The following is a 20189-nucleotide window of genomic DNA, read 5'->3' on the forward strand; positions in this document are numbered from 1 at the left end:
TTTGAAAAAATCGTAAATTCATAGATTAGAAAATTCGTAAATTAAAAAATTTGTAAATTCAGGTTTTGGATATTTCTGAATTAACGAATTTGTAAAAATTCGTTAGGAAACGAATTCAAAACAAAACAAATTGCACATGTCTACTCCCCAATGTGAACTTAAATAACTATAAAAATCCAACAAAAGACTCTTCTCAGCTCCATCCAAAGAAAAAAGTGTTTTTGGCTGCAGCTGAACTATCATCATGCCTGTAAAAGCCATTGAAGTTTACTTCTAGTTTTTACTTTTCATTGAATGGATCACAAAATATTCTTTCAAGAAAAAAAAAATGAAACGGTTTTATATTTACATATACATCATTTATTATAATAAATCTTACAATACATTATACAGTATGATTTGATATTATATTATATAAATATGTTCTATTCAATTTTTACAATTCCTAATTTTTATTATATTTTTAAGTTCAAATTTTTATTTTCTAAACTTGAAAAGGTTTGGGGACCTCCCTGTTAAAGGGTTTATCCACCCAAAATTGAGATATGGCCAAGACTGCAGCAGGAGGAGTAAGACTCTACGTCATATGAATCTAGGAGCACGTCTCCCGTAGAGTCAGTGTGAGGTTACTCCATACCGATATCCATCCATAATTATCAACCATTAACAGTTTGTTTTTTTCACAGCATTCTTTGCACATTTGATGCAGTTGTCGGTGACGAGCGAATCGTCTCACAGATCAGGTAAAGCAGCAAATTCTGAAAGGTGGATTCCTCCCGGGATCAAACAATTCATGAAGCATGATTGGCCGTGATTGGTTCTCAGAAAGATATTCAGGTGAATTAAAATGTACTAATCAATTCAGTCGTCACAAGTAATGATATTCGTTTTGGTTTCAGTCTGGTTTTGCTTCATTGACTCTTTGCAGAACCTGCTCATTCACGATCCATCCGGTCCATTTCCAAGATCTTTTCTTAGTGACATTGTGATTGTGAATACACATGCGCATATTCTATTGGTATGTTTGCATTTGTGTGTATGTAGGGTAAAGCAGGCGCTCTTAATTTTTTCTTCTTTTTTTTATATATTTTTAAATCTTTTTAACTTAATCACTAATATATGGAGGCTAAAAATGTAATGCAATGTGACAGTTACTCTTTAAGGAGAGATCAGGGGTCTATTAGACCCCTAATGTCTCTCCTGCTCTCTGCTCCAGCTGATTGGGCACAAACTGTATTCGGTCTGTTGTTTACTCCCCTGCACTGGGGGTTTAGACAACTCTGAACCAGTGGCGGCCCATTCATTAGGGGCACATGGGCACCACCCCCCTTAATCCATGCACCCTCCCCCTAATCTACATGCAGGGCCTTGGACGCATTTATGATTTTTATTGCGTTTTCTTTTTTTTAGAAGCACATGATTAGAGCTTGAGGCTCTAATTGACTTAAAAAAAGGGTGGGCTCAGGGCGCAGTGCTCTAATGTTTTGTGACATTAGGCAATTAATATTCGCTAATGTCTTCCTGCTTCTCTGCTCGGCCAATCAGGAAGTGGGTTCTGAGACCCCATTGGCCGGGAGTCCTGGGACCCCATTGGCCGGAAGTCCTGAGACCTTATTGGCCTGGGAGTCCAAAGACCCCATTGGCCAGGAGTCCAAAAACCCCATTGGCCAGGAGTCCAAAGACCCCATTGGATGGGAGTCCTAAGACTCCATTGACCAGGAGTCCTAAGAACCCATTGACCAGGAGTGCTGAGACCCCATTGGCCAGGAGTCCAAATACCATATTGGCCAGGAGTCGAAAGACCCCATTGGTTGGGTGTACTAAGACTCCATTGGAGAGGAGTCCTAAGATCCAATTGGCCGGGAGGAGAAGCGACGGCTGGGACACGGAGGAGACGGAGGGGGGACGACGCCGCAACAGCCATGACCTGCACTGAGTAAGTGCAGGGCTGACAGGGGCCTGGTTGGTAAGAGGGCGAGCTGGTGATGGGGGGGGTGGTCAGTGTTGTCAATAGTGTGCAGTGACGGACTGGAGCGAGGGGGGGTGTCTGTGGTCAGGTCTGTCTGCTGCCATCCCCCCTGACCGATGGAGCACCAGACGCCACTGCTCTGAACACAGAAGTGCTCAGAGCTGAGCACTGCTAGGTTCACACTCTGCAGAGGACACTGAAGAATAGATGTTCTTTGATATCCTCCTATTTACAATCCAAACAACATTTATTGAGGTTCTGGGCTCCCAGGAGTGGTGGGAAAGGCTGGGGGAATCTACAGAAACAGCTGCATTCGTGAGCTTGTTTTGACCCTTTTAAAACTAGGACATATGGGATGCGGCCAAGGTCATCAACTGTGTACCCAGGTTCACCTGGGTTGGGTGAATACCCTGAATTGTGGCTGAACAAAGATGGTGCCTTACATGAAAATCTGAGGACAGCATGAAAAATATATCTGATAACAGGTCCACTTTCGTTGGATCTTGTACAAACTAAAATGTGTACAAGACTAAGCTTTCTACAGTTTTGTGTGTTTTTGGTCACCCTCGTTGTTTTTTGCCATTCTATATGTGGCCAGCAGGTGGTGGGTTCAGCTTAGCAGCAATCACACTTTCCTTGTCCAGCATGTATGGCGGCAGTCTCCGGTCCATGTACTCTTCGTTATGCTCCAAAGCGTGCAGAAACTTCCGCTTCTCCTCAGCTTTTTCTTTCTCTGCTTTATCTGCTTGTAGAATATTCTCCACATCTGACAGCATTTCGTACGTACGCCGACTGTCCTCCAAACACTCGCAGGTACACTGCGATGTGTAAAAAAGTATGATGACCAAAAGGGTAATTGCCAACATTCCAGAGGTCTGCAGATGACATAAAAAAGATCAGAAAGGGTTAAAGGTCTGCTCTGTATATGGACCACAAATTCTGTACAGTACTGGGTAATATACTGGGCTATATGGCTGCATAGCTTAAGAAACATTTTTCATCGCCTGCCACGGTGTGTCTCTGCTCCGCCTCCTGTCTTTTCTCTGGACAAATAGTAAACAGCAGCGCACTGACGGGGCCCACCGCTAGCTGTCTGCCTCCCATGATCCCGCCACAACTCCTCCACCATTGGCTTACAGAGCTGATACAGTGTAACCTCGGATTGCGAGTAACACGGTTAACAAGCCTTTTTGCAATACGAGCAACTGTATTTTTAAAAATCGTAACTCGGTTTGCGAGTGTTGTCTCGCAAAACGAGCAGGATTCACTGGAGAGCACATTGAACACATTTTATAAGTCTCCTCTCCCAGGTTGTTGATATTTCCCAACAAGTGGTGTTTCTCTTCTTCTTTATATTGGGATTTCCCCAAAGTAGATGTGTCTCCTCTCCTAAAAATGTATATTTCCCCAAAATTTGTGCATCTCTTCTTCTACATTAGTGAGATTTCCCTAAAGTGGATGTGTCCACTCTTCTACAAAGATGAGATTTCCCCACCATAGGTAATGTCTTCACCCTGCCTAAAATTATGGGATCTCCTGGCTGTAGCAGTTTGTGTCTCTGCCCCTTTCCTACAAAGTCAGAATTAAACTGTAACTCCCTCACCACTTAACTCCACAAATACTTATTTATTATGGATAATTGAGTTTCCATTGGGTAGGGTGACACCATATTTTAGCTTTTGACCCCATCAATTCAGAAAAATGGGCCACCTCATTGGGAAGACGTGATCACTGAAGTGGTACAACCCATAAAGTGATCCACAATATTTGCGTTTTAAACTTTCTTCATCAGGTTTTTAAATATCCATTACATTTTACGGTGCATTGAAGGAACCCCTTACCTGAAATATGAATAAGTAAAGGTCGTGGTCTAGCTGATAGTTAGAGGCGGCAACGACAAAGCAGGACATGTACCGACCGTCTGCGAGCGCTATCAGGAGCCAAATCAGTGGAGCTTTTCCGATTTCCAGGACAACGTAGAGACAAGTCAAAGGGCCAGACCAACAGGGGCAACATTCCTTCTTCTTGTTGAAGCCAGGAAAATAGTAGAGTCCCAAGTAGATGAAGATGATGGCGGGACACAGGTAGAACGAGAGGCTGTAGAAGCAAACAAGGACTGGGCTGTAACCATTTTTCGGACATGTAAAGTTGGAGTCTAAAACTGCTTGTATTCCAATAAGAGACAAGGTCAGCAAGGCCGTAGTCACAAATTTGGAACCGAAGGTGATATATGCTCCGACCGTGTCCTTAAGGCCCATTTTGCCCCTCGGAGGTTAGCTTGGAAAGTCCCGACTTGGAAGGTGCCGCTGGTGTATATTTAATAAGGGAGCGCGCCGGGTCTCTCTGTAAGTCTGAAGCCTGGAAATGAAGTCCTGCCAGAAGAAATGGATGGAGAAGTCCTTGTCTGAGGTTCAGAAGGTTCAGTCCCTCTATATAAAGTAAATCAAGTTAGATCCGAAAGGCCTCCTTTTTTCTCAGTGTTTGGGCATCGTGCCAATTAGGCTCATTTACCTACTGAAAGAACTGGATAGACCTGCCACAAGAATGTGCAATGATGTGGGATCACAACCTCCAGGTTGTAGGAGGAAGTGACACACGTGGACCGTACAGTAATTTTTTTCGCAGAAATAGTGTCCATAGTGACATCAGGAATTCAGAAAGGAAAAATAAGGAGTTATCAACGCTTGCAGTCTGCTCTTAGAGCAACTTTTTTTGTTAACCACTTCAGCCCCGGGCCATTTGGCTGGCCAAAGACCAGGGCACTTTTTTGCGATTCAGCGCTGCCTCGCTTTAACTGACAATTGCGCGGTCGTGTGACGTGGCTCCCAAACAAAATTGAGGTAAAAATTTTTCCCACAAATAGAGCTTTCTTTTGGTGGTATTTGATCACCTCTGCATTTTTTTTTTTTTTGCACTATAAACAAAAATAGAGCGACAATTTTGAAAAAAAAATCTATATTTTTTACTTTTTGCTATAATAAATATCACCCAAAAAAATATATTAAAAAAAAACCTGTTTTTTTTCCTCAATTTTTGACGCCTAGGGTGTCAAAAATCCTTGCACCAGCCCTCTCTATAAGTGACGGTCAGTCACTGGACAGAAATCAGTCAGACTGGGGCCAATCATATGTCTTCTAATTACCCTCGCTCTGTGCAGACCCACCCAGGAGGAGCAGCAATGAAATGCCTGGGATGGATTTTTCAGTAAAATTGATATTCCTTATCCAAGGAATGTATACTTACCATATTTATCGGCGTATGCCGCGCACTTTTTTCCCCTTAAGATTAGGGGGGGGGGGGGAAATCGTGGGTTACATAGTTACATAGTTACATAGTTAGTCAGGTTGAAAAAAGACACAAGTCCATCCAGTTCAACCACAAAAAGTATGGGTGCGCGATATACGCCGATACCCCGCCAATCCCCACTGTCTCCGCATTTATGTGTACTGCGCTAGGCTCGGCTAGGCTCGGCCACGCTCGGCTCCGCCCGCAGCAACGCGAGAGGAGCCGAGACAAGCCGAGAGGAGCCGAACACACAGGAAATCCGGCTCCTCTCGGCTCGCGCCAAAATCGAAAAACGAACACCGGACACCAGAGACGCTCACCTGGATGGAGGCCGCAGACGGACACGCTGGACGAGACGAACACCTGGATGGAGCTGGACGAGACGGACACCTGGATGGAGGCCGCAGACGGACACGCTGGACGAGACGAACACCTGGATGGAGCTGGACGAGACGGACACCTGGATGGAGGCCGCAGACGGACACGCTGGACGAGACGGACACCTGGATGGAGCTGGACGAGACGGACACCTGGATGGAGGCCGCAGACGGGCACGCTGGACGAGACGGACACCTGGATGGAGCTGGACGAGACGGACACCTGGATGGAGGCCGCAGACGGGCACGCTGGACGAGACGGACACCTGGATGGAGCTGGACGAGACGGACACCTGGATGGAGGCCGCAGACGGACACGCTGGACGAGACGGACACCTGGATGGAGGCCGCAGACGGACACGCTGGACGAGACAGACACCTGGATGGAGGCCGCAGACGGACACGCTGGACGAGACGGACACCTGGATGGAGGCTGCAGACGGACATGCTGGACGAGACGGACACCTGGATGGAGGCCGCAGACGGACATGCTGGACGAGACGGACACCTGGATGGAGCTGGACGAGACGGACACCTGGATGGAGGCCGCAGACAGACACGCTGGACGAGACGGACACCTGGATGGAGGCCGCAGACGGACAAGCTGGACGAGACGGACACCAGGATGGAGCTGGACGAGACGGACACCTGGATGGAGGCCGCAGACGGACACGCTGGACGAGACGAACACCTGGGTGGAGGCCGCAAACGGACACGCTGGACGAGACAGACACCTGGATGGAGCTGGACGAGACGGACACCTGGATGGAGGCCGCAGACGGACACGCTGGACGAGATCGGACACCTGGATGGAGCTGGACGAGACGGACACCTGGATGGAGGCCGCAGACGGACACCGCCAAAGCCGCAGACGGACCCCGCGCAAGGAAGCCACAGCGGACACCCACAAGGCCGCAGACGGACGCTGGACAAGGCCGCCGATGGACGTAGGGCAAAAATGTAAGTTTTCTTTTTTTACCTTGCTGAGCTTGGGGTGCACGTTATACGCCGCGGCGCGGTATACCCCGATAAATACGGTATATCAAAAACCCTCTACAGAACAAGAGTACCGCAGATGTATCTTCCATCCACCACATTATTAATATTATTATAGTTTTTTGTTTTTTTTACCTTTAAAAAAAGAGGATATTCTTAATTCACAACATCAATTTATTTCGTAATTACATCGTTTTCCTAATTGATGGCACAAGACCAAAAGCTGGCTCGCGTGCGAGGGTTAATTTTTATTATGTAACATTCATAGATAATGTATAGTTAGGAGTGACAATTAATTAATTCCGACAGATTCTGGATCTGTGCGGTTCTCTGCAGAGTGACGGATAACGACTTCACGTGACCAGAGAGATATCACACCCATTATATGGAACAAAATACTCAGATCTCGGAATTTCTTGTACATAGTAATTAATGAATATTTACTATTTTGCATATCTAATGGAAGAAATAGATCCTCGTGTTTTGCCCTCTGCTATATCATTTTATACATCATCTCTTACAAGGCTTTGAAACTATTTGCAAATAATAGAAGTCATGTGTGCCGGTCTGAAGCTTTCCAGGTGTAGAATTTTTCCTTCTTAGGCCTCGTACAGACGAGCGGACATGTCCGATGAAAACGGTCCGCGGACCGTTTTCATCGGACATGTCCGCTAGCAGATTTTGGTCTGATGGTTGTACACACCATCAAACCAAAATCCCCGCGGACAGACAGCGCGGTGACGACGCAGTGACGTGGCGGCGACGATGACGCGGCGACGTGCGCGAACCCGGAAGTTCAATGCTTCCACGAATGCGTCGAATCACTTTGACGCCATGCGCGGGTTCTCGGGCCAGCGGACATGTCCGATGAGTCGTACTGACCGTCGGACATGTCCGACGGACAGGCTTCCAGCGGACATGTTTCTTAGCATGCTAAGAAACATTTGTCCGCTGGAAACTTGTCCGGTCGGCCGGAAAATTGTCCGGTCGGCCCTACACACGACCGAACATGTCCGCGAAAACTGGTCCGCGGACCAGTTTCAGCAGACATGTTCGGTCGTGTGTACGAGGCCTTAAAGCTGAACTCCCAACAGATGAAGTCAGTGGCGGCTGGTGCGCAACATTTTTTTTGGGGGGGTGCAAACAAACTAAAACATTCTGAAAAATAAACAGAAACAAAAACATCATATGCTGCTTCACTGTGCCCATAATATGAAGCCAACTGTGCCCATCATATGCAGCTTCACTGTGCCCATCATATGAAGCCAATTGTGCCCATTATATGAAGCTAACTGTGCCCATCATATGAAGAAAACTGTGCCCATCATATGAAGCCACTCTGCCCATCATATGCAGCCAACTGTGCCCATCATATGAAGCCAACTGTGCCCATAATATGAAGAAAACTGTGCCCATTATATGAAGCTAACTGTGCCCATCATATGAAGCCAACTGTGCCCATCATATGCAGCCAACTGTGCCCATCATATGAAGCCACTCTGCCCATCATATGCAGCCAACTGTGCCCATCATATGAAGCCAACTGTGCCCATCATATGAAGCCACTCTGCCCATCATATGCAGCCAACTGTGCCCATCATATGAAGCCAACTGTATCCATCATATGAAGCCAACTGTGCCTATCATATGCAGCCAACTGTGCATATCATGTGAAGCCAACTGTGCCCATCATATGAAGCCAACTTTGCCGATCATATGAAGCCACTTTGCCCATCATATGAAGCCAACTGTGCCCATCTTATGCAGCCAACTGTGCCCATCATATGCAGCCAACTGTGCCCATCATATGCAACCAACCGTATCCATCATATGAAGCCAAATGTGCCCATCATATGCAGCCAACTGTGTCCATCATATGAAGCCAACTGTGCCTATCATATGCAGCCAACTTTGCCCATCATATGAAGCCACTCTACCCATCATATGAAGCCAACTGTGCCCATCTTATGAAGCCAACTTTGCCCATCATATGAAGCCACTCTACCCATCATATGAAGCCAACTGTGCCCATCATATGCAGCCAACTGTGCCAATCATATGAAGCCAAATGTGCCCATCATATGAAGCCAACTGTGCCCATCATATTCAGCCAACTGTGTCCATCATATGCAGCCAACTGTGCCCATCATATGAAGCCACTCTACCCATCATATGAAGCCACTCTACCCATCATATGAAGCCACTCTGCCCATCATATGCAGCCAACTGTGCCCATCATATGAAGACAACTGTATCCATCATATGAAGCCAACTGTGTCTATCATATGCAGCCAACTGTGCCCATCATATGAAGCCAACTGTGCCCATCATATGAAGCCAACTGTGCCCATCATATTAAGCCAACTTTGCCCATCATATGAAGCCACTTTGCCAATCATATGAAGCAAACTGTGCCCATCATATGCAGCCAACTGTGCCCATCATATACAGCCAACTGTGCCCATCATATGCAGCCAACTGTATCCATCATATGAAGCCAAATGTGCCCATCATATGCAGCCAACTGTGTCCATAATATGCAGCCAACTGTGCCCATTATATGAAGCCACTCTTCCCATCACATGAAGGCACTCTGCCCATCATATGCAGCCAACTGTGCCCATCATATGAAGCCAACTGTGTCTATCATATGAAGCCAACTGTGCCCATTATATGAAGCCAACTGTGCTCATCATATGAAGCCAACTGTATCCATCATATGACGCCAACTGTGCCCATCATATGCAGCCAACTGTGCCCATCATATGCAGCCAACTGTGCCCATTATATGAAGCCACTCTACCCATCATATGAAGCCACTCTGCCCATCATATGCAGCCAACTGTGTCCATTATATGAAGCCACTCTTCCCATCACATGAAGGCACTCTGCCCATCATATGCAGCCAACTGTGCCCATCATATGAAGCCAACTGTGTCTATCATATGAAGCCAACTGTGCCCATTATATGAAGCCAACTGTGCTCATCATATGAAGCCAACTGTATCCATCATATGACGCCAACTGTGCCCATCATATGCAGCCAACTGTGCCCATCATATGAAGCCAACTGTGCTTATCATATGAAACCAACTGTGCCCATCATATGCAGCCAACTGTGTTCATCATATGCAGCCAACTGTGCCCATCATATGCAGCCAACTGTGCCTATCATATGAAACCAACTGTGCCCATCATATGAAACCAACTGTGCCTATCATATGCAGCCAACTGTGTCCATCATATGCAGCCAACTGTGTCCATCATATGAAGCCAACTGTGCCCATCATATGCAGCCAACTGTGCCCATCATATGCAGCCAACTGTGCCTATCATATGAAGCCAACTGTGCCCATCATATGCAGCCATCTGTGCCCATCATATGCAGCCAACTGTGCCCATCATATGCAGCCACTGTACCCATCATATCATATACAGCCACTGTACCCATCATATCATATGCAGCCTTTGTGCTCATCATATGCAGTTAAATGTGCCCATCATATGCAGCCTTTGTGCCCATCATATGCAGTTAAATGTGCCCATCATATGCAGCCTCTGTGCTTTTTGAGAAACATAATATATCAATAAATAATAATAATAATTTAATTTAACCATAAAATATTAACATACAAAATATAATAATATTAAAATATTTATTACAGATAATCAATGGGCATGACTGGTACAGGAAATTCAAAATAAATCAAACAGATCATCATAAAGACATAATTAACCAGATAAATTCATGACTTAATCATACAACAAATATAGAGACCAATATATAATAATGTTAAAAAATTGTAATTCATAGTTAGGAGAAATGGATCTTGGCAGCCTTCATTGGACACTCTACGCCAGGGGTCTCCAAACTTTTGACTTCGAGGGCCACATTGTATATTTTACAGATATTCGCGGGCCGAAAAAAAAAGAAGCCATTTATAAATTACTCCTCAGCTATGGAATAGAGCAGAATTTAAAAAAAAGCTGCCATTAGCAGGGCTGGATGGTGCACCTGTATCCTCTGCCCGCACCTAAATGCCAGAGCCTCGTGCACTAGGGCCAAATATTAAGTGTGCACGAGGCCTTACATCAGTGTTCCCCATCAGAGCCCCCTCCACATCTACATCCCCACCAGAGCCATCACCACATCCCCATCAGAGCCATCACTACATCCACATCCCCACCAGAGCCCCCACCACATCCCCACCAGAGCCATTACTACATCCACATCACTACATCCCCATCAGAGCCATCACTACATCCACATCCCCACCAGAGCCCCCACCACATCCCCACCAGAGCCATTACTACATCCCCATCAGAGCCATCACTACATCCACATCCCCACCAGAGCCCCCACCACATCCCCACCAGAGCCATTACTACATCCACATCACTACATCCCCATCAGAGCCATCACTACATCCACATCCCCACCAGAGCCATCACCACATCCCCACCAGAGCCATTACTACATCCCCATCAGAGCCATCAGAGCCATCACCACATCCCCACCAGAGCCATTACTACATCCCCACCAGAGCCATTACTACATCCCCATCAGAGCCATCACCACATCCCCATCAGAGCCATCACTACATCCCCATCAGAGCCATCACTACATCCACATCCCCACCAGAGCCATCACTACATCCCCACCAGAGCCATTACTACATCCCCATCAGAGCCATCACCACATCCCCATCAGAGCCATCACCACATCCCCATCAGAGCCTTCACTACATCCCCATCAGAGCCATCACTACATCCACATCCCCACCAGAGCCATCACCACATCCCCACCAGAGCCATTACTACATCCCCATCAGAGCCATCACCACATCCCCATCAGAGCCATCACCACATCCCCATCAGAGCCATAACTACATCCCCATCAGAGCCATCACTACATCCACATCCCCACCAGAGCCCCCACCACATCCCCACCAGAGCCATTACTACATCCCCATCAGAGCCATCACTACATCCACATCCCCACCAGAGCCCCCACCACAGCCATTACTACATCCCCATCAGAGCCATCACTACATCCCCATCAGAGCCCCCACCACATCCCCATCACTACATCCCCATCAGAGCCATCACTACATCCACATCCCCATCAGAGCCATCACCACATCCACATCCCCACCAGAGCCATCACTACATCCCCATCAGAGCCATCACTACATCCCCATCAGAGCCATCACTACATCCCCATCAGAGCCATCACTACATCCCCATCAGAGCCATCACTACATCCCCATCAGAGCCATCACTACATCCCCATCAGAGCCCCCACCACATCTACATCCCCATCAGAGCCATCACTACATCCCCATCAGAGCCATCACCACATCCACATCCCCACCAGAGCCCCCACCACATCCCCACCAGAGCCATTACTACATCCCCATCAGAGCCATCACTACATCCACATCCCCATCAGAGCCATCACTACATCCCCATCAGAGCCCCCACCACATCCCCATCAGAGCCATCACCACATCTACATCCCCATCAGAGCCATCACTACATCCCCATCAGAGCCCCCACCACATCCACATCCCCACCAGAGCCCCCACCACATCCCCATCAGAGCCATCACCACATCCCCATCAGAGCCATCACTACATCCCCATCAGAGCCATCACTACATCCCCATCAGAGCCCCCACCACATCCCCATCAGAGCCCCCACCACATCCCCATCAGAGCCATCACTACATCCCTATCAGAGCCCCCACCACATCCCCATCAGAGCCATCACTACATCCCCATCAGAGCCATCACTACATCCCCATCAGAGCCATCACTACATCCCCATCAGAGCCACCACTACATCCCCATCAGAGCCATAACTACATCCCCATCAGAGCCATCACTACATCCCTATCAGAGCCCCCACCACATCCCCATCAGAGCCATCACTACATCCCCATCAGAGCCATCACTACATCCCCATCAGAGCCATCACTACATCCCCATCAGAGCCATCACTACATCCCCATCAGAGCCACCACTACATCCCCATCAGAGCCACAACTACATCCCCATCAGAGCCATCACTACATCCCCATCAGAGCCATAACTACATCCCCATCAGAGCCATCACTACATCCCCATCAGAGCCATCACTACATCCCCATCAGAGCCACCACTACATCCCCATCACTACATCCCCATCAGAGCCATCACTACATCCCCATCACTACATCCCCATCAGAGCCATCACTACATCCCCATCAGAGCCATCACTACATCCCCATCAGAGCCATCACTACATCCCCATCAGAGCCACCACTACATCCCCATCAGAGCCATCACTACATCCCCATCAGAGCCACCACTACATCCCCATCAGAGCCACCACTACATCCCCATCAGAGCCATCACTACATCCCCATCAGAGCCACCACTACATCCCCATCAGAGCCACAACTACATCCCCATCAGAGCCATAATTACATCCCCATCAGAGCCACCACTACATCCCCATCAGAGCCATAATTACATCCCCATCAGAGCCACCACTACATCCCCATCAGAGCCACCACTACATCCCCATCAGAGCCATCACTACATCCCCATCAGAGCCACCACTACATCCCCATCAGAGCCACAACTACATCCCCATCAGAGCCATAATTACATCCCCATCAGAGCCACCACTACATCCCCATCAGAGCCATAATTACATCCCCATCAGAGCCATCACTACATCCCCCTCAGAGCCATAATTACATCCCCATCAGAGCCATCACTACACCCCCATCAGAGCCATAACTACATCCCCATCAGAGCCATCACTACATCCCCATCAGAGCCACCACTACATCCCCATCACTACATCCCCATCAGAGCCATCACTACATCCCCATCAGAGCCACCACTACATCCCCATCACTACATCCCCATCAGAGCCATCACTACATCCCCATCACTACATCCCCATCAGAGCCATCACTACATCCCCATCAGAGCCATCACTACATCCCCATCAGAGCCATCACTACATCCCCATCAGAGCCATCACTACACCCCCATCAGAGCCATCACCACATCCACATCCCCATCAGATCTCCCACCACACACAGTTTTGTCCCCCCTCTATACTTGTGTGCCCCCCCAGCACAGTATTTTCCTCATCACTGTCTGTCTGCAAGTTTCCCCGTATATCAGCGTGTTCTGTGCTGCTTGCCTGCTTCTGAAGAGCCAGCATTAGAGCAGACACGCTGTACTTCCCGGCTCCCGCCCCTTTTACACAGACAAGCTGTTACAGCTAAAATTAACTAACTCTGGTGGAGGAGCTGGGAAGTGCAGCAGGTCTGCGCTGAAATCCCTCAATGCATGTCAGAAGGCAAAGCAAGCCGTCCCTGCAGTGAGTCTGATCACTGAAGCTGCGGGCCGGACAAAACGTCCTAGCGGGCCGGATGTGGCCCGCGGGCCGTAGTTTGGAGACCCCTGCTCTACGCGTTTCATGGCTTACAGCCACTCACCCGGAGTGAGATGCAAGATTATATGAAAAAGATAAGTGAATAAAATGTCTATTAGTATTTAGTAAAAAAGAAAAACATTGTGCATAGAGAACAAAATAAGCAGCCAACACGTCACTAGACATGTGCCCCGTACACACGATCGGAATTTCCGACAATAAATGTACGACGGGAGCTTTTGGTCGGATATTCCCGACCGTGTGTAGGCTCCATCGGACATTTGCTGTCGGAACTTCCGACAACAAATGTTTGAGAGCCGGTTCTCAATTTCTTCTGACAACAAACGTTCTTGTTGGAAATTCCAAAAAATCTGACGCACAAAAATCCTACGCATGCTCGGAAACAATTTGACGCATGCTCGGAAACAATTTGACGCATTGCACTTCATTTTTCTTGGCTCGTCATAGTGTTTTACGTCACCGGCGTTCTTGACGTTCGGAATTTCCGCACAACATTTGTGCGACCGTGTGTGCGCAAGACAAGTTAGAGCCAACATCCGCCGGGAAAAAATCCAGGGTTTTGTCGCCGGAAATTCCGATCGCGTGTAAGCAATTTCCGACGCACAAAAACGCTTGCTCGGAATCAATTTGACGCATGCTCGGAATCATTGCACTTAATTTTTCTCGGCTCGTCATAGTGTTTTACGTCACCGGCGTTCTTGACGTTCGGAATTTCCGAGCAACATTTGTGCGACCGTGTGTGCGCAAGACAAGTTAAAGCCAACATCCGTCGGGAAAAAATCCACGGTTTTGTCGTCGGAAATTCCGATCACGTGTATGCGGCATTACAGTGCAAAATAGAAATAAAAAAACAAAAGTGTGGCGCTCAGTAGAGCTGCACAATTAATCGTCAAGAATCGTAATCACGATCTTTTTCCCATTGCGATCTTGACACAGGGTTTCATGATCTTTGGTATGCAAAGAATCTTCTCTCTGCTCTCTGCTCTAAGCCAAAAGTCTGAGGGCTCTTTCACACGGGCGGCCCGTTCAGGTCCGCCTGCCAGTTTTTTTGGCGGACCTGAACGGGCGCTCTGTGCTCCTCTATGGAGCCGCGGATGTCAACGGTGACATGCCCACTGACATCCGACCCGCTCCGGTCCGCCAAAGTGTGACGGAGGAAAAACCTACTTTTCCATCCATCTGGCGGATCAGAGCGGGTGAACACGGACAGACGGTCGGTGTTCATCCGATCCGCCCATAGGGGAGAGCGGAGTTCTCACAGGGCGGTCCTTGCACAGTGTGCGGGGACCGCCCTGTCATCCACCGGCTCAGCAAACGGGGGGGAACATCACTGATGCTCCCCATGTGAAAGGGGCCAAAGTCTGGGCAGTCTGCCAAGTTTTGAAAACATTCTATCAGTGGAATGTTAAGTCTAAACATTGTATCAATTTGACTTTTACATCAAAGGAATAGACTTTTGTATGTAAATTAATAACGTTTAACCACTTAAACACCAAACCATTTTCTGACTGTTCTTTTTAAAGTTAAAATAATTTTTTTTTTGCTAGAAAATTACTTGGAACCCCCAAACATTTATATATATTTATTTATATATTATTTATATATAAAATGGCGGTTGTTGCAATATTTTATGTCGCACTGTATTTGTGCAGCGGTCTTTCAAATGCAATTTTTTGGGGAAAAAAATACTTTAATGAATTTAAAAAAAATTAACCAGTAAAGTTAGCCCAAAGATTTTACGCCGTGAGAATCGTGAGAGAATCATGATCTTTATTCTAAGCAAAAAAATTGTGATTCTCATTTTGGCCAGAATCGTGCAGCTCTAGCAGAATAGCGTGTGAACCTGGAAGGGTAAAATAGGCAAAACTGACTGGCCCGGATTCAGGTAGCTCCGTAAATTGCGTGTGCGCTGTGTAAACTTGCCCTGCGTAAGGGCGCCTAATGTAAATGATCCCGTAGGGGGCGGGAATCATTTAAATTAGGCGCGCTCCCGCGCCGAGCGTAGAGCGCATGCTCCGTCGAGAAACTTTCCCGACGTGCATTGCGGCAAATGACGTCGCAAGGACGTCATTTGCCTCAAAGTGAACGTGAATGGCGTCCAGCGCCATTCACGAATCACTTACGCAAACGACGTCGATTTCAAATATCGCAACGCGGGAACGACGGGTATCCTTTTGCATTGGCTGCGCGTGCTATTAGGATGTGCAACCTTACGCGAAACCCGACGAACGCAAACTAGGTAAATTGCGTACGCAGGGCTCGCGCAACATTGTGAATCGGTGTTAATATGCAATTTGCATACTATACACTGAGCACAATGGGAGCGCCCCCTAGCGGTCATCGCTAGAAAGCAGCCTAAGATATTTAGATTTTAGGCTGCAGTCGGCGTTACGATGTTCCTGAATCAGGAGCATTCGCTACGCTGGAGCAAGTAAGCAATTGCGCTGTGTAACCTATGGTTACACAGGCGCAATTGCTTCTTGAATCTGGGCCAATGTGAACAAAACCAAAACATAAAAGTCCGAAGTGAATAATAAACATCTGTGAAAAGTCCATCATGCCGCGTACACACCACCATTTTTATTGGTCTAGAAAAAACAACGTTTTTTTTCAACCCGATTATTGTTATGCCTGCCTTGCCTACACACGATCGGGTAAAAAAATGCTCTAGCAAAGCGCGGTGACGTACAACACGTACGACGGCACTATAAAGGGGAGGTTCCATGCGGACGGCGCCACCCTTGGGGCTGCTCTTGCTGATTTTGTGTTAGTAACATTTTGGTGAGAGACGATTTGCGCTTTTCAGTCTTCGTGCTTTTCAGTCCGTTACAGCGTGACCAATGTGCTATCTCCATTACGAACACTCGTTTTATTAGAACGAGCGCTCCCGTCTCATAACGTGCTTCTGAGCATGCGCGTTATTTTCACGTCGTTAAAGCCCACACATGATCATTTATTTACGACGTGAAAAACGACGCAAATAAATAGAGCATGTTCTAAATTTTTAGGCCCAGATTCTCAAAGACTTACGACGGCGTATCTCCAGATACGCCGTCGTAAGTCTGAATGGCCGCCGTCGTATCTATGCGCCCGATTCATAGAATCAGTTACGCATAGATTTGGCCAAGATACGAGCGGCGTAAGTCTCCTACGCCGTCGTATATTGGGGTGCATATTTACGCTGGCCGCTAGGTGGCGCTTCCGTTGATTTCCGCGTTGAATATGTAAATGAGCCAGTTACGCCGGTTCACGAACGTACGTCACAGGCATTGAGCTGGCGTATCTTTGGGCGTAAAAACGATGTGATACTACGCATGCGCCGTTCGTTCGGCCATGCATCCACTTGGGGTCACGCTTAATTTAAATACAACACGCCCACGACCTGCCTACTTTGAATTACGCGCGCTTACGCCGGCTGATTTACGATACGCCGCCGTAACTTAGGACGCAAGTGCTTTGTGAATACAGCACTTGCCTCTCTAAGTAGCGGCGGCGTAGCGTAAATAAGATATGCTACGCCCGCACAACGTAAAGCCGCCCTACGTGAATCTAGGCCTTAATGCCCATTTTTCACGTCATAAAAAATGCTCTGGAGCCCACACGCGATCGTTTTTAACGATCGTTCACATCGTGAAAAACGGTCGTGTGTACGCGGCATTAGAGTTTAGAATAAAGTGAACGTGAAAACACAGTCAAAATGGTAAAGCGTTCACATTTACCCGATTCGACGGGCACACGTACCGTACAGCACGCGGGTCAAGCAGGAACTCTAGAGGGGAGGACCTCAAACAGGAACTCCCACCGCTGGGAAAACGGTAAGAAGGGTTCCATCCGAAGCTGAATGAGACTGAACTGTCAGATTTCCATGATGGACTCCAAAACATGCGACGAATCACATCAAATGGTGCGCATGAAAAACAAATGATCGGCACATAGACTTTTATACATTTAATGGTAAAAATAAAGGGGGTTTAAAACACTTACAGCAAATCCGATAAAACAAGCTGGTAATTAAAATGGAGTTTAGGCATTAGTCTCTCTATATTAGTATATGGCGCCCTCTAGGGGAAGGAAATAACAGGAATGAACAACTGATCAATTACTTACCAGACTAGAATACGATCTCCGCCGAACCTCGTTACATCTGCTGCCGTGGATCCCAAGACAATTTCGAGAACTTGTAAATACTTCATCTCCTCTAACTTACCGTATATACCCGAATATAAGCCGAGGGAACCTAATTTTACCACAAAAAAATGGGAAAACGTATTGACTCGAGTATAAGCCTAGGGTGAGAATGCAGCAGCTACTGTAAGTGGAAAAGAGGGTCAACAATGCCCATCTGCACGCCTCACTGTGCCCATTGCAACCTCACTGTGCCCAACCTCACTGTGCCCATTGACACCGGCGATGATCGGGTCCATGGGTCCCGTGGGCGCGGTCACAGAGGACAGGACCAGGTCGTGAGCGTGCCGGCGGCACGCTCGCGACCCACGGATGAGCATCTTAAAGGGGATGTACCAGTACGTCCTTGTGCCCAGCCGTGCCATCCTGCCGTCCCAAATAGTCGTGCGGCGGTCCGTAAAGTGGAGGTTCACCCGGAAATAACACTTTTTCCCCCTAGATTCATGCTCATTTTGTGAAGGGGAATCGGCTAGTTGTTTTAAAATCGAAGCAGTACTTACCGTTGTAGAGAGCGATCTTCTCCGCCGCTTCCGGGTATGGGCTGCGGGACTGGGCGTTCCTATTTTGATTGACAGGCTTCCGACGGTCGCATCCATCGCGTCACGATTTTCCGAAAGTAGCCGAACGTCGGTGCGCAGTCGCCGTATAGAGCCGCACCGACGTTCGGCTTCTTTCGGCTACTCGTGACGCGATGTATGCGACCGTCGGAAGCCTCTCGGAAGACTGTCAATCAAAATAGGAACGCCCAGTCCCGCAGCCCATACCCGGAAGCGGCAGAGAAGATCGCTCTCTACAACGGTAAGTACTGCTTCGATTTTAAAACAACTAGCCGATTCCCCTAGACAAAATGAGCAGGAATCTAAGGGTAAAAAAAAAATTATGGGTGAACTCCCGCTTTAAGCGGTGAATAATAAATTAAAAAAAATTAAAAAAAGTTATCAAATAAGTATAAATAAAAAATTTCATGAGTATATAAAAATAAAAAGTAAGGCGTGCTTCCACCATTACACCGCTAGATGTCACTCATGTACACGTACTCAGCTGTAGATTGATGAAAAATGATACAAGATAAAATAAAAATATACACAAAGTAGCAACAGTGTTACAACAACATAATTACAATGAGCTACATTAGCTAAACAAGGCCACTAGGTGTCACCAAGGTACATGTATTGTACACATCGGAGGAGATTTACTAAAACTGGAGCACACAGAATCTGGTGCAGCTCTGCCTGGTATCCAATCAGCTTCTAACTTTGTGGAGACACACCGGGCATAAACAAAGCAGAGCTCCGTCCTCTCCGTGGGGATGAGGACGATGCGCCGATATATGTGAATCCGGGCCACTGTTTTTATTGGTGTATAACACGCACATTTTAAATCAAGAACTGTGAAGCAAAATAAGTCAGGTCAGTGCTCATCAATGCAGCCAAATGAGTGCCCATCTGCAGCCTCGCCATTGCCATGAATGCAGCCTCGCCATTGCCATGAATGCAGCCTCGCCATTGCCATGAATGCAGCCTCCAAATGCGCGATGCTCAGGGATTCGTTGGGGGCTACAAAAGAGATACATGTCCAAATTACCAGTGGGGCCGCATTAAACCGGAACGCGGGCCACAATTGGCCCCCGGGCCGGACTTTGGACATGCCTGCTATAGACACCCCCTAGGTACAAAATTGAAAGGAATATTTCACTTTTATTGTTTAACTTTTAGCATTATTAAAATCACTGCTCTTGAAAAAAAACGTCCGTTTTTAAAACTTTTTTTTGCATTGATACATGTCCCCTGGGGCAGGACCCGGGTCCCCAAACACTTTTTATGACAATAACTTGCCTATTAGCCTTCAAAATTAGCACTTTAGATTTCTCCCATAGACTTTTACAGGGTGTTCCGCGGCTTTTCAAATTTTGCAGAGAA

General features: G+C 47.4%; 1 protein-coding gene across 1 annotated transcript; it reads right to left on the minus strand.

Moving 5' to 3' along the window:
- Positions 1–674: 674 nt before the first annotated feature.
- LOC120944924 lies at positions 675–4396 on the minus strand. The gene is made up of 2 exons (XM_040358692.1): positions 3811–4396; positions 675–2844 (listed from the first exon to the last, which is right to left on the minus strand). Exons 1-2 carry the CDS (start codon positions 4225–4227, stop codon positions 2554–2556), a joined length of 708 nt encoding a protein of 235 aa, XP_040214626.1. The 5' UTR covers positions 4228–4396; the 3' UTR covers positions 675–2553.
- Between the last annotated feature and the right edge of the window lie 15793 nt (positions 4397–20189).

The sequence above is a fragment of the Rana temporaria genome, chromosome 7, assembly GCF_905171775.1.
Source record: "Rana temporaria chromosome 7, aRanTem1.1, whole genome shotgun sequence".
NCBI classification, from domain to species: domain Eukaryota; kingdom Metazoa; phylum Chordata; class Amphibia; order Anura; family Ranidae; genus Rana; species Rana temporaria.